Genomic DNA, 16,706 nt, shown 5'->3' on the forward strand with positions numbered 1-16,706 from the left:
ATTGAAAAGTATGGCCTCTAGAGAGGTCACAAGGTTTTTCTACTTTTAGACCTACTAACCTAGTTTTGGACCGCACGTGACCAAGTTTCGAACTTGACCTAGATATCATCAAGATAAACATTCAGACCAACTTTCATACAGATCCCATGAAAAATATGGCCTCTAGAGAGGTCACAAGGTTTTTTTATTATTTGATCTACTGACCCGTTTTTGATGGCACGTGACCCAGTTTCGAACTTGACCTAGATATCATCAAGTTGAACATTCTAACTTTCATGAAGATCCATTGAAAAGTATGGCCTGTAGAGAGGTCACAAGGTTTTTCTATTTTTAGACCTACTGACCTAGTTTTTGACCGCACGTGACCCAGTTTCGAACTTGACCTAGATATCACCAAGGTGAACATTCTGACCAACTTTCATAAAGATCCCATGAAAAATGTGACCTCTAGAGTGGTCACAAGCAAAAGTTGACAAAGTCAGACAAAGGTTGAGGAAAATCCCTCATACAGTTCTTGAGAAGAAGTATTTTACAGAGTTTTCTGTTTTAGCTGTAGCAACCCCTTAAAAGGGCTGAGTGCCCGCATTTGAACAAGTCTGAGAGAGGACCTTACAGTTCTATGAAGATCCACCAAGCTGTTTATGAGAAGAAGTCATTTATAGGTTTTTCTGTTTTAGCTTAAACATTCCTTAAAAAGGGGCCAGGCAAAATCATTTGAAAACACTTGAGAAGACCTTGCCAGGATGCTACAGACCAAGATGGGGGTAATTCTTACAAGAAGATTCAGATGAGAAGATATCTATGTAAATTTTGGAAGGTGGATGACTGATGATGGACGACAGACAATGGATGCCTGACCATTCATCTATACTAATAACTCACCCTTTGGCTCAGGCAAGCTTAAGAGGTAAGTATTAGATTTTGTTCTCCTAACCTGGCTTAAGTCTTTCAGCAAAATCATAAAAAGTAGGCATGCACAAGATCTAAGTAAGCCGTTCAATACAATGTGAAGCAAAAATTGTTCAACAACAGTCGATATGATTTTAATTTTCAAACATGAGAATGTCAGAACGAAACTCAGAATGTCAGAACGAAACTCAGAATGAAGAACTATATACAGGAGAACTTACTTTTCTAGTGTTGGTTTATCATATTTTCCCCACGAAAATGTTCCTCTTTCAATTGACAATGCATAATCTGAAATTGATTTTAGATTAAAGATTAATTAACCCTTACCATGCTAAATTTCTATAATGAACTTGATCATCTTTCAAGTTGGACAGTACCATTAACTGTTTAAAGGGGTGCTTACCAAAAAGATACTGACTGAATGGCGAACAGTGCAGATCATGATCTACACTGGTCACAAAGGCAGAATCAATCGTATCCAGCGTGATAGTGTTAAAAATGTTACTGAGTACCAGAAAATGTCCTGGACAGAGTGTTCCTCTTGACAGTTGGCAATAAAAATCAGGTAACAAGTGCACCGCAATGTGGAGCAATATATGCCTGAAGGTATGACCTTTGACCCCTAAGTGTAACCCTGACCTTGAAGTGAGCCATCCGAAACATTTGCTCTGCATGTCGTCGCGATGTGGTGAACATTTGTGCCAAATTTCTTTAAAATCCTTCAAGAGTTACGAGTGGATGCAAAACAGTCATATGACCTTTGATCCCTAAGTGCGACCTTGATCTTGAAGTGAGCGATGTGATGAACATTTATGTCAAGTTTCTTTGAAATCCTTCAAAGGGTTCAAGAGTTACAAAGTGAACACAAAATTACAAACAGACGGACAGATGGACAGATGGACACCTGCATCATAACATAATATGTCCCTTAGGGAATATAAAATTGAGGGGAGAGTACATGCTCATTTATAAAGGGTTGCATTTCTACTGGGAAATACAGTAGTGCAGTATATCCTTCAACATGTAGAAGTTCACTTAAAGGCTACAACACATTTATTTTTTGCAAATTTTTATAGCATGGGAGTATCTACTGGATGGAGAGTAGAGGGGGAACATTTTACTATGGGATACACAAATCCTAACAATATATGCAAGTTCATTTAATTCTGTTCGGTAAATGTACCTCTGTACACCTAAAACAAGCATCATACATCCATGTCTTGACAGTATGGTTAAGTTCACTTCATAGTGATACATTACTGCCAGTTGGGGCCAAATCCCTCGAAAACTGTAGGAGTAATCACGGCAAAGGATTCAAGATGGACAGACAGACAAACAAGGCAGCACTAAGTCGGACAGAGGTTCATACAAGGATGTCATAGATCAAATTTGGTGAAAATCCATTATGTGCCTCATTAGTAGAAATTGTTTAAAAAAAAAATTGTTATTAGCTCTGAGGGCCCCTAAAAGGGTTCAAGTTCAGAAGTGTTTAACTACTCTTGAAAGAGGACTATACAAATACGCTAAGTAAAAAAGGTGACAATCTGTCAAGTGGCTCACGAGAGGTTGTTTATAAGTTCTTTATTTCTATTTTCAGCTCAGACAGCCTCTAAAAGAGATCAAGTGAAATCATTTGAAGTAAAGACCATACAAAGATGCAACAAACCAAATATGGTGAAGTTCATGAAAATAAAAGCTGTTTAAAGGTTTTTCTATCTTTAGTTCATCCAACCATTCATACATCCGCCCAACATCGCCAATTTAATAACCAGGTTTTTAACTTTGAAAAATCTGGTTAAAAACTGAGCTCACTTCCTGCTAGCTTCTACAACCAAGAAAAATATACTCAACTTTGGACAACAGGGCCCAGTTGTTTGAAACTTTTAACAGTTGATTAAAGCTTACAGTCGATTAACTTTTAAAGTACTGTAAAATCATTTAATTCCGTGGTCATGAAATTTCGTGGTTTTGGTCCAAATGGCAATTTCGTGGGGATAAGAATTCGTGGATTTCAACTTCTGAACAAAAAAATGAATGGGAATTTTACTTGTTCGTTGGGATTAAATGAAATCCACGAAAATTAGTCCACAACGATTATTAATGATTTCACAGTAATATTTCAAGATTTTAGAAAACTTAGAAAAACGAATGTATGACTTAAGGAATATGAACTCTAAAATGTCTTTACAGTAAAATTAAAACATCGTACTAGTGTTTTCCACCAAGACTAGTATTTTTAATCAAAATAGTTTAACAGTCTGTTAAAATTTCGAACAACTGGGCCCAGATGTATCTAAAGTGATTGTAACATGTAATTTTTTCATAAGCTGTAATAGTTTCAAGCTTATACAGTAATTCAGAATTACTTACTCTGTAATGCAGTAGGGGAAACTTCCTGATCGGGAAATTATTTATGGGTTTTTCCCTACTTCCTGAAAAGGAAACTTGTTACTTATTATAGTAACATGCTTCCCATTCGGGAAGTAAAACCACTATATTTTATGTAGGTTCATTAAAAATACCCGGTGCATAAGACTATACATGAGATCTCAAAATTGAATATGCCATATTGAAATTAAAAGACATATCTAGATTTCTACCGTTCAGAATTTTCTTAAATGTATTAGTATTTTTTTAATTTCACATTGAATCTGCCCTTTTTCTGAATGAACTGCAAAAAAAGCAGAGTTTCCCGATTTGGAAACCTAACTTCCCAATCAGGAAATTCTTCTTATTTGCGTGGCACATCTTTTTATCATACTTAATGGAATATCAAGCCAGACGAAGTCATAAGAACCAGAAGAAACATTTCAAAGGAAAATCTGAAAAAACTTGATAAACTACATAAATATGAAAATCACAAACTAGTGTCATATTGCAAAGGCTGTGTCTCCTACATTGAAAACTTTAAAACTATTATACAGAATGCAAAGAAAGTAGATCAAGCACCACAGACCAATACTATTAAACATATTTTTATAGGTACAATTTTTACCGTAATTGATGCCAAATCTTTTTTTCAGTAATAAATTCACAGTATTTAGTTTGATACAAAGTGATATTGAGAAATACCAAAAGCAGGACAATTTTTGATGCTAGATGTTTTTCAATGTAAAATTCTGATTTTGTTCACGAGGGATACATAATGCTTTTCCAGATTGTTTGTATTCTTCACATGAATATTTTACAAAAAAATCAATTGTCAAGGTGATACCAAATGTATTTTTCAAATTGAAAATTTTTGAACAAACTTAAGAAATTCGAAACAGTAGCTTTAGTAGTATACTGTCATATGCTAGAACCAGAAATATTATTAATTAAATTCTGTTCTTCAGGTAACTTATTATACATGATAATATAACAGTATTACAAAACATAACGATAAAATATGAAAGGGGTTTACTTATAATGACATAGAGATTTGGTTTCAGAGTATATATTGTTTTGGAATACTAGTTTATGCTTTGATAGGAACAGAGATATTTGACTTTTAAAAAACTTTAATCAAGGGTGACGCCATCGCCAGCTCTACTTTTTTCTTTTAAAAATCGAGCTAAAGATTAGAACCAATACTGACAGACAATTAACCTTGTGCTGCTTGATACTGTAAAACATTAAACATAAAGGAAACTGGATATTGTAAAAAAATTAATCATAAAGAAAATTGGGGCAGTAAGAAGCATCTACCTGAAAGTGTAAATCTGTTCAAATGCAGCACATGCTCTTACAGTATTTTGTGTTTTATATTCACTGTGTCAGATGTGATACCTTCAAGAAAAGATGTAACTACTTTGTTTCTTTCACTTTTATATTTATCAAAATTCAAGTTAATCAAGGATTCTATGTCTCTATTAATAGCTGATACAGATTACAATCTCTTAATATGTCTTCCTTTTCTGCACACCCAAATGCAAAGGCGACAAATGCTCTTTCAGACTGTTCTAAACCTAAAAAGAGAAGTAAACAAAAATATGACTTCAGTCTTAAAAAATGCTATTTACTATCAAAGTCTACACCAATCCATGTAACTCTGATTTGACTTATGATATAATTATTCTCCTTTTTTAACTTAGATTTTTTGTTAAAGTTTATGATAAAGTCAAATATCTCTGCAACTATCATAGTTTTTGACTTAAAACTTACAATAGGTATTTACTGTCAAAGTCTACACCAGAAAACAATCCTCATAACTTGATATTTACCAGAGTTAGGCCCCTTTTTGACTTTGATTTTGTAGTGTAGAAATGTTTGATAAAGTCATATATCTCTGTTACTATCAAAGATTAAATAGTTTTTTACTATTTAAGTCTACACCAGGAGAAACAATCCCCATAACACTGATTTGAATTTTGACAGAGTTATGCCCCTTTTTAACTTAGACTTTTTTTTTGGAAAAAGTTTTTGATGAAGTCAAATATCTCTGTTACTATCAAAGATTTTGACTTGAAAATTAAAACAGTTATTTACTATCAAAGTCTTCACTAGGAGAAACAATTCTCATAACTCTGATTTGAATTTTACTGTTAAAATTTGTACTTGCAAAGCTCTAATTCAGAGTCAAGCACTGACAAAAGTTGAGCATTATGTAGTAACACATACAAGAGATCTTAAAAAGATATAGTTGGGATTTTCTAAGACTACAAAAATGGCCGTAATTCTGACAAAATGCTGATTGGAGTTATGGTTCTTGAACTATATATGATCGATGATAAACAAGTGTGCAAAGTTTCAAAACTGTAGCTCTTACAGTTTTTGACCTAAACAAAAAATTTAACCAAGAAACTAAATTTTTTCAAGTACAGTAAAGGGCAATTATTTTATCAAAATGCATATCAGAGTTGTGGTTCTAGGCATACATAGTCCCCTAATGTGCAAAGTTTTTAAACTGTTACCCTTACAATGTTTGAGAAAAAGTGCACCTAAACAAAATATTTAACAAACGCAGACACATACGCCAACGATCAAGTGACGACAATACCTCATAGATGTTTTTGTGTTTTAAAAATCAGACGACCTAAAAGGAGAAAGAAATACATTTACGTCAGAAACTATGCTGGAGTCACACAAGACAAAATCTTGGAATGTGTCTAAAGTAAATATTCAAATAACTGACCCACTGCCTTTGAACCCAAACTCATATGAGTCTGTTAAAATCCTGGGGCACCAGACACATCAAATTACAGGATCACCACTCCCTGAAAACTTGAAATTTGAACAAAATAAAAGAATAAATTTTCTGAATGCTTTCAGTTTCCTGATTGTGAAGTAACTAAAAGGCTAGGTTTCCCGATCGGGAAGTTAGATTTCCAATTCGGGAAACTCTTGATTTTAAGCAATTTCTGAAGAAAATGGTCAATTTCACTGTCAAATAAAAAATTCAATAAGACATTTAAAAAAATTTTGAACGGTAAAAATTTAGATATATCATTCAAGTTTAATGTGGCATATTCAATTTGCACATCTTTTGTATATTCTTATGCACCGGCTATTTCGAATGAAATGGGTCTAAAATGCTCGATACTGCTTCCCAAACGGGAAGCATGTTACTATAAAAAGTAACAAGTTTCCCGTTCAGGAAGTAGGGAAAAACCCATAAATGATTTCCCGAACGGGAAGTTTCCCCTACTGTAATGTACAGAAATGGCCACTATAATTTGAGCCGCACCATGAGAAAACCAACATAGTGCATTTGCGACCAACATGGATCCAGACCAGCCTGCGCATCCACGCTGTCTGGTCAGGATCCATGCTGTTCACTAACAGTTTCTCTAATTGCAATATGGTTTGAAAGCGAACAGCATGGATCCTGACCAGACTGTGCAGATGTGCAGGCTGGTCTGGATCCATGTTGGTCGCAAAAGCACTATGTTGGTTTTCTCATGGTGCGGCTCATTTTGTTTTATTCTTCCTCACTGATGCTTTCAACAATTTCAGAGTACTGCTTTTTCATTCAGACAACCAAAAACATACCAGTCTCAGGACCCTAAACATAGATCTAATTGGTATCGCCCAAAATGTCTTCCCCTGATAAGACCAATCCTTTTATGATTCTCATGCAAGGTCTGATGTAATTGGGGTGAGTAGTTAAAACATAAGAGTCAAATAAAACATTAACCTGAATAAAACTGTGAAGTGTTTGACAAACATGTATATCATTATTCTGTTCAATGTTCTCAGTTATTACTTACACAGACATGTACCTGCACAATATAAAACTTTTACTTCTGTGTAATGATATAGTTAAACAATAATATCATGTGCAAGTTACCTGCAATTTCTGTATGTTGAACATTGTCTGGATCCAGATCATCTGTCTGTAGAAATCTGCCTATACGTCCTAAAGACACATTACCCTGAAAAACATTATACAGTATGAACCTTCCTATATGTCCTAAAAATACATTACTCTGAAAAACATTATACAGTATGAACCTGATATGTCCAAAAGATACATTACTCTGAAACAAGAGGGCCATGAAGGCCCTGTATCGCTCACCTGACCTATTGACCTAAGATCATCAAGATTAACATTCTGACAAAGTTTCATTAAGATATGGTCATAAATGTTGTCCCTAAAGTGTTAACTAGCTTTTCCTCTGATTTGACCCGGTGACCTAGTTTTTGACCCCACATGACTCAGATTCGAACTTGACCTAAAGATCATCAAGATTAACATTCTGATAAAGTTTCATGAAGATAAAGTTATAAGTGTGGCCTCTAGAGTGTTAACAAGCTTTTCCTTTGATTTGACCTAGTAACCTAGTTTTTGACCTCACATGACCCAGATTAAACTTGACCTATAGATCATCAAGATTAACATTCTGACCAAGTTTCATTAAGATATGGTCATAAATGTGGCCTCTACAGTTTTAACTAGCTTTTCCTTCGATTTGACCTGGTCACCTAGTTTTTGATCCTACATGGCCCAGATTCAAACTGGATTTTGAGACCATCAAGACAAACATTCCGACCATGATTCATGAAGATACAGTCATAAATGTGGCCTCTACAGTGTTAAAAAGCTTTTCCTTTGATTTGACCTGGTGACCTAGTTTTTCATCCCAGATGACCCAATATCGAACTCGTCCAAGATTTTATTGAGGGTAACATTCTGACCAAGTTTCAATAAGATTAGGCCAGAATTGTGACCTCTAGAGTGTTAACAAGCTTTTCCAGATGACCCAATATCGAACTCATCCAGGATTTAAATGAGAGTAACCTTCTGACCAAGTTTCAATAAGACTGGGTCAAAAATGTGACCTCTAGTGTTAACAAGCTTTTCCTTTGATTTGACCTGGTGATGTAGTTTTTGACCCCAGATGACCCAATATCGAACTCGTCCAAGATTTAATTGAGAGTAACATTCTGATCAAGTTTCATTAAGATTGGGCCAAAATTGTGACCTCTAGACTGTTAACAAGCTTTTCCCTTGATTTGACCTGGTGACCTAGTTTTTGATCCCAGATGACCCAATATCCAACTCGTCCAAGATTTTATTGAGGGTAACATTCTGACCAAGTTTCATTAAGATTGGGCCAAAATTGTGACCTCTAGAGTGTTAACAGTCAAATTGTTGACGACGGACAGACGGACGACCGACCGACGGACAACCGACACAGGGCGATCACAAAAGCTCACCTTTGAGCACTTTGTGCTCAGGTGAGCTAAAAACAGTATGAACCTTCCTATATGTCCTAAAGACACATTACTCTGAAAAGCATTAAACAGTATGAACCTTCCTATACGTCTTAGATATATTACTCTAAAAAGCATTAAACAGTATGAGCCTTCCTATATGTCCTAAAGATACATTACTCTGAAAAGCATTAAATAGTATGAGCCTTCCTATACATCTTAAAGACACATTACTCTGAAAAGCATTAAACAGTATGAGCCTTCCTATATGTCCTAAAGATGCATTATACAGTATGAGCCTTCCTATACGTCCTAAAGATACATTACTCTGAAAAGCATTAAACAGTATGGACCTTCCTATACGTCTTAAAGATATATTACCCTGAAAAGCATTAAACAGTATGAACCTTCCTATACGTCCTAAAGATACATTACCCTGAAAAGCATTAAACAGTATGAACCTTCCTATACGTCTTAAAGATACATTACTCTGAAAAGCATTAAACAGTATGGACCTTCCTATATGTCTTAAAGATACATTACTCTGAAAAGCATTAAACAGTATGAACCTTCCTATATGTCCTAAAGATACATTACCCTGAAAAGCATTAAACAGTATGAACCTTCCTATACGTCTTAAAGATACATTACCCTGAAAAGCATTAAAGAGTATGAACCTTCCTATACGTCTTAAAGATACATTACCCTGAAAAGCATTAAACAGTATGAACCTTCCTATACGTCTTAAAGATACATTACCCTTAAAAGCATTAAACAGTATGAACCTTCCTATACGTCTTAAAGATACATTACTCTGAAAAGCATTAAACAGTATGAACCTTCCTATACGTCTTAAAGATACATTACTCTGAAAAGCATTAAACAGTATGAACCTTCCTATATGTCCTAAGGATACATTACTCTGAAAAGCATTAAACAGTAAAAACCTTCCTATACGTCTAAAAGATATATTACTCTGAAAAGCATTAAACAGTATGAACCTTCCTATATGTCCTAAAGATACATTACCCTGAAAAGCATTAAACAGTATGAACCTTCCTATACGTCTTAAAGATACATTACTCTGAAAAGCATTAAAGAGTATGAACCTTCCTATACGTCTTAAAGATACATTACCCTGAAAAGCATTAAACAGTATGAACCTTCCTATACGTCTTAAAGATACATTACCCTTAAAAGCATTAAACAGTATGAACCTTCCTATACGTCTTAAAGATACATTACTCTGAAAAGCATTAAACAGTATGAACCTTCCTATACGTCTTAAAGATACATTACTCTGAAAAGCATTAAACAGTATAAACCTTCCTATATGTCCTAAGGATACATTACTCTGAAAAGCATTAAACAGTATGAACCTTCCTATATGTCCTAAAGATACATTACCCTGAAAAGCATTAAACAGTATGAACCTTCCTATACGTCTAAAAGATACATTACTCTGAAAAGCATTAAACAGTATGAACCTTCCTATATGTCCTAAAGATACATTACTCTGAAAAACATTATACAGTATGAACCTTCCTATATGTCCTAAAGATACATTACCCTGAAAAGCATTATACAGTATGAACCTTCCTACACGTCTTAAAGATACATTACTCTGAAAAGCATTGAACAGTATGAACCTTCCTATATGTCCTAAAGATACATTACCCTGAAAAACATTATACAGTATGAAGCTTCCTAGATATGTCCTAAAGATACATTACTCTGAAAAACATTATACAGTATGAACCTGATATGTCCTAAAGATACATTACTCTGAAAAAAAGCATTATACAGTATGAACCTTCCTACACGTCTTAAAGATACATTACTCTGAAAAGCATTGAACAGTATGAACCTTCCTATATGTCCTAAAGATACATTACCCTGAAAAACATTATACAGTATGAAGCTTCCTAGATATGTCCTAAAGATACATTACTCTGAAAAACATTATACAGTATGAACCTGATATGTCCTAAAGATACATTACTCTGAAAAAAAACATTATACAGTATGAACCTTCCTATACGTCCTAATGATATACTACTCTGAAAAACATTATACAGTATGAACCTGATATGTCCTAAAGATACATTACTCTGAAAAACATTATACAGTATGAACCTTCCTATATGTCCTAATGATACATTCTTCTGAAAAACATTATACAGTATGAACCTGATATGTCCTAAAGGTACATTACTCTGAAAAACATTATACAGTATGAACCTGATATGTCCTAAAGATACATTACTCTGAAAAACATTATACAGTATGAACCTTCCTATATGTCCTAATGATACATTACTCTGAAAAACATTATACAGTATGAACCTGATATGTCCTAAAGGTACATTACTCTGAAAAACATTATACAGTATGAACCTTCCTATACGTCCTAAAGATACATTACTCTGAAAAACATTATACAGTATGAACCTTCCTATATGTCCTAATGATACATTACTCTGAAAAACATTATACAGTATGAACCTGATATGTCCTAATGATACATTACTCTGAAAAACATTATACAGTATGAACCTGATATGTACTAAAGATACATTACCCTGAAAAACATTAAACAGTATGAACCTTCCTATATGTCCTAATGATACATTACTCTGAAAAACATTATACAGTATGAACCTTCCTATATGTCCTAAAGATACATTACCCTGAAAAACATTAAACAGTATGAACCTTCCTACACGTCTTAAAGATACATTACTCTGAAAAGCATTGAACAGTATGAACCTTCCTATATGTCCTAAAGATACATTACCCTGAAAAACATTATACAGTATGAACCTGATATGTCCTAAAGATACATTACTCTGAAAAACATTATACAGTATGAACCTGATATGTCCTAAAGATACATTACTCTGAAAAAACATTAAACAGTATGAACCTTCCTATACGTCCTAAAGATACATTACTCTGAAAAACATTATACAGTATGAACCTTCCTATATGTCCTAATGATACATTACTCTGAAAAACATTATACAGTATGAACCTGATATGTCCTAAAGGTACATTACTCTGAAAAACATTATACAGTATGAACCTGATATGTCCTAAAGATACATTACTCTGAAAAACATTATACAGTATGAACCTTCCTATATGTCCTAATGATACATTACTCTGAAAAACATTATACAGTATGAACCTGATATGTCCTAAAGGTACATTACTCTGAAAAACATTATACAGTATGAACCTTCCTATACATCCTAAAGATACATTACTCTGAAAAACATTATACAGTATGAACCTTCCTATATGTCCTAATGATACATTACTCTGAAAAACATTATACAGTATGAATCTGATATGTCCTAATGATACATTACTCTGAAAAACATTATACAATATGAACCTGATATGTACTAAAGATACATTACCCTGAAAAACATTAAACAGTATGAACCTTCCTATATGTCCTAATGATACATTACTCTGAAAAACATTATACAGTATGAACCTGATATGTCCTTAAGATACACTACCCTGAAAAAACATTATACAGTATGAACCTTCCTATACGTCTTAGATACATTACTCTGAAAAACATTAAACAGTATGAACCTTACTATACGTCCTAAAGATACATTACTCTGCAAAACATTTATTGAGTTATAACTTTACCCTGAAAAACATCTATAATTAAGTGCCTGCCTATATACCCTAATAACACATTCTCCTCACCCCCACCCCCCCTCCAAAAATACTTTAGGAATCGGCCTAAATGCCCTACTGACATGTAAGGATATTGAAACATTCACATACCTGTACAACATATGAGATGATCATTGGAAGCAGGTTAATTGGGAATCTTAGAATGTTGAACAGTGACAAGGAAACAAATGCCTTCTGTGCATCCAAATAATTGGTATTGTCTATCAGAATGTATGTTGCAAATGTAGCCAGTGTTACCTAAACAAGGATAGATTTCAGTATTATTTCTTGAATAATATTATTCTTGCACAAATATACACAATGTAAACTTATATTTTCTCTTTTTTCACACTGGTATATAAAACATTTTTATGAAAGATGTTAAAAATATAAAATTTGAGAAATGTATTCTGAAAAGTCAATTCACAAAATCAGCTATGGAAACAAAAACATAATTTAACACTGCACAGCAGCTGTCTGAAAATAGAACTGCATAATTCTTGTCTAGGAAATGTTTGGAAACCTACAATGTTGCTGTACATACTTACCTAGGAAATGTATGGAAACCTGCAATGTTGCTGTACATGCTTACCTAGGAAATGTTTGGAAACCTGCAATGTTGCTGTACATGCTTACCTAGGAAATGTTGGAAACCTGCAATGTTGCTGTACATGCTTACCTAGGAAATGTTTGGAAACCTGCAATGTTGCTGTACATGCTTACCTAGGAAATGTTTGGAAACCTGCAATGTTGCTGTACATGCTTACCTAGGAAACCTGCAATGTTGCTGTACATGCTTACCTAGGAAATGTATGGAAACCTGCAATGTGGCTGTACATGCTTACCTAGGAAATGTATGGAAACCTGCAATGTTGCTGTACATGCTTACCTAGGAAACCTGCAATGTTGCTGTACATGCTTACCTAGGAAATGTATGGACACCTGCAATGTGGCTGTACATGCTTACCTAGGAAATGTATGGAAACCTGCAATGTGGCTGTACATGCTTACCTAGGAAATGTATGGAAACCTGCAATGTGGCTGTACATGCTTACCTAGGAAATGTATGGAAACCTGCAATGTTGCTGTACATGCTTACCTAGGAAACCTACAATGTTGCTGTACATGCTTACCTAGGAAATGTATGGACACCTGCAATGTTGCTGTACATGCTTACCTAGGAAATGTATGGAAACCTACAATGTTGCTGTACATGCTTACCTAGGAAATGTATGGAAACCTACAATGTTGCTGTACATGCTTACCTAGGAAATGTATGGAAACCTACAATGTTGCTGTACATGCTTACCTAGGAAACCTGCAATGTTGCTGTACATGCTTACCTAGGAAATGTATGGAAACCTACAATGTTGCTGTACATGCTTACCTAGGAAATGTTTGGAAACCTACAATGTTGCTGTACATGTTTACCTAGGAAATGTTTGGAAACCTACAATGTTGCTGTACATGCTTACCTAGGAAATGTATGGAAACCTGCAATGTTGCTGTACATACTTACCTAGGAAATGTTTGGAAACCTAAACCTACAATGTTACTGTTCATGCTTACCTAGGAAATGTATGGAAACCTGCAATGTTGCTGTACATGCTTACCTAGGAAATGTATGGAAACCTGCAATGTTGCTGTACATGCTTACCTAGGAAATGTATGGAAACCTACAATGTTGCTGTACATGCTTACCTAGGAAATGTATGGAAACCTACAATGTTGCTGTACATGCTTACCTAGGAAATGTATGGAAACCTGCAATGTTGCTATGGAAACCTAAACCTAAAATGTTGCTGTACATACTTACCTAGGAAATGTGTAGAAACCTAAACCTACAATGTTGCTGTACATACTTACCTAGGAAATGTATGGAAACCTGCAATGTTGCTGTAGATACTTTACCTAGGAAATGTATGGAAACCTGCAATATTGCTGTACATATTTACCTAGGAAATGTTTGGAAACCTGCAATGTTGCTGTACATGCTTACCTAGGAAATGTATGGAAACCTGCAATGTTGCTGTAGATACTTTACCTAGGAAATGTATGGAAACCTGCAATGTTGCTGTACATATTTACCTAGGAAATGTTTGGAAACCTGCAATGTTGCTGTACATATTTACCTAGGAAATGTATGGAAACCTGCAATGTTGCTGTACATGCTTACCTAGGAAATGTATGGAAACCTGCAATGTTGCTGTACATGCTTACCTAGGAAATGTTTGGAAACCTGCAATGTTGCTGTACATACTTTACCTAGGAAATGTATGGAAACCTGCAATGTTGCTGTACATATTTACCTAGGAAATGTATGGAAACCTGGAATGTTGCTGTACATGCTTACCTAGGAAATGTATGGAAACCTACAATGTTGCTGTACATATTTACCTAGGAAATGTTTGGAAACCTACAATGTTGCTGTACATGCTTACCTAGGAAATGTATGGAAACCTACAATGTTGCTGTACATATTTACCTAGGAAATGTTTGGAAACCTGCAATGTTGCTGTACATACTTACCTAGGAAATGTATGGAAACCTGGAATGTTGCTGTACATACTTACCAAGGAAATGTTTGGAAACCTACAATGTTGCTGTACATGCTTACCTAGGAAATGTATGGAAACCTACAATGTTGCTGTACATGCTTACCTAGGAAATGTATGGAAACCTGCAATGTTGCTGTACATACTTACCTAGGAAATGTATGGAAACCTGGAATGTTGCTGTACATACTTACCTAGGAAATGTTTGGAAACCTGGAATGTTGCTGTACATGCTTACCTAGGAAATGTATGGAAACCTACAATGTTGCTGTACATGCTTACCTAGGAAATGTATGGAAACCTACAATGTTGCTGTACATGCTTACCTAGGAAATGTATGGAACCTGCAATGTTGCTGTACATGCTTACCTAGGAAATGTATGGAAACCTGCAATGTTGCTGTACATACATGTACTTACCTAGGAAATGTTTGGAAACCTGCAATGTTGCTGTACAAACTTACCTAGGAAATGTTTGGAAAACTGCAATGTTGCTGTACATACATGTACTTACCTAGGAAATGTTTGGAAACCTGCAATGTTGCTGTACATACTTACCAGGAAAGGTGCAGAAGTCCAGAAGAATGTGCTAATTGCATTCAGGTAACTAGCCTTCCTAATGACAGAGAGTTCTTTATCCCGGATATCTCGAACTTTTTCCTCAAATGATTTCTCCCAAGCATATAGCTTCAGGACCTTTAACATAAATCATTTACCTATGTAGCTGTGTGAAATCCCACTTAAAGGCCTAGATTTTGGCAGTGGGCCAAAGGATTTTTGTCTTCACCAGCACAGTTGGGGGCTAATGACCATCACAGTATGGCTCCAATAAACAAGGGTCATTGTTTATTGGAGAGTCAATCTACCTTACAAATTTATCTATTAGTGAGAAGGGGAAACGATGTAATTTATTTTAAATGAATTTAATGAATAATTGATAACTTTTAAAGTTATACTAGTTTTTTTTGGTAGTTTTTTTTGGCATTTCTATGTAAAGAAAAATATTTGTTGATCAAACACAATAATAAAATAATCAGAAACTTATTTTCACAATAATGAAATAATGATAAACTTACTTAAGGACAAGATAAGATCACATGCTAATCATGTATAGGAGGAATATCCCGCGGTGAATATCATATTATAACTGACGAAAATATATCAAATTTGGTTAAGCATTAAAACCAAAGAAACATGCAAGCTTTTAATTTTTCAAATTCTGTCTGGAGAATTGTGATATTTCTGAAAAATGTGACTTTCACTCATCTTAAGCTTGCAGAATACTGTAAATAACATTTGTCTCAATTGAAAACAGAATGTGAATTTCAAAGTTACAAAGCAAAGCATGAAAAAAGTCCCTTTTGGCAACATACTGAAAATGAAAATTGAGTATAGATGGAACACAATAATTTAATATTCAAATAATGTTGATTACATGAATACATGAAAATCAATTTCTGATTAGAAAAATATTGTTTGTCAGCACAAAGAACTCAGGAAGTTTTCACTATACTTGTGTTTTATTATCATTATTATTTTCAATATTATTACTGTATCTTTTATCATCCTATATGTAATATAAAATTTTAAAATAATTATAATAATATACTAATGATAACATAAAAATAATAGTAATAATAATAATAATATTGATAATAATAATAATAATGATAACTAGAAAATGCTTTGTAAAAAAGTGCATGTCTCCCCCAATGCAAAGTCCTATAGGCAAGAAGTCAATAGGGGTCAGGAGCGAAAGTCAAAGAGACACTGATGGTTGGCTGCAATAGGGATTATCTACTTGGCATGTCCAGTCATCCCGCTAAATTTCAACACTCTTGGCCTAGTGGTTCTCAGGTCACTGTTCAGGCTCCTGTGATCTTGACCTTTGATCAAGTGACCTCAAAAT

General features: G+C 34.4%; 1 protein-coding gene across 2 annotated transcripts in view; it reads right to left on the bottom strand.

Annotated features, from left to right (window-relative positions):
* LOC123559606 (multidrug resistance-associated protein 1-like) overlaps nt 1-16,706 on the bottom strand; it is a 133,037-nt gene that overhangs the window by 38,505 nt on the left and 77,826 nt on the right. For both annotated transcript variants that reach the window (XM_053552540.1, XM_053552541.1), the window contains exons 14-17: nt 15,356-15,493; nt 12,355-12,501; nt 7,178-7,262; nt 1,131-1,197 (exon numbers count right to left, since the gene is read on the bottom strand). In XM_053552540.1, coding sequence (XP_053408515.1) covers nt 1,131-1,197; nt 7,178-7,262; nt 12,355-12,501; nt 15,356-15,493 — 437 coding nt within the window. The remainder of the gene's footprint in view (nt 1-1,130; nt 1,198-7,177; nt 7,263-12,354; nt 12,502-15,355; nt 15,494-16,706) is intronic.

The sequence above is a fragment of the Mercenaria mercenaria genome, chromosome 10, assembly GCF_021730395.1.
Source record: "Mercenaria mercenaria strain notata chromosome 10, MADL_Memer_1, whole genome shotgun sequence".
In the NCBI taxonomy this organism is placed as follows: Eukaryota; Metazoa; Mollusca; class Bivalvia; order Venerida; family Veneridae; genus Mercenaria; species Mercenaria mercenaria.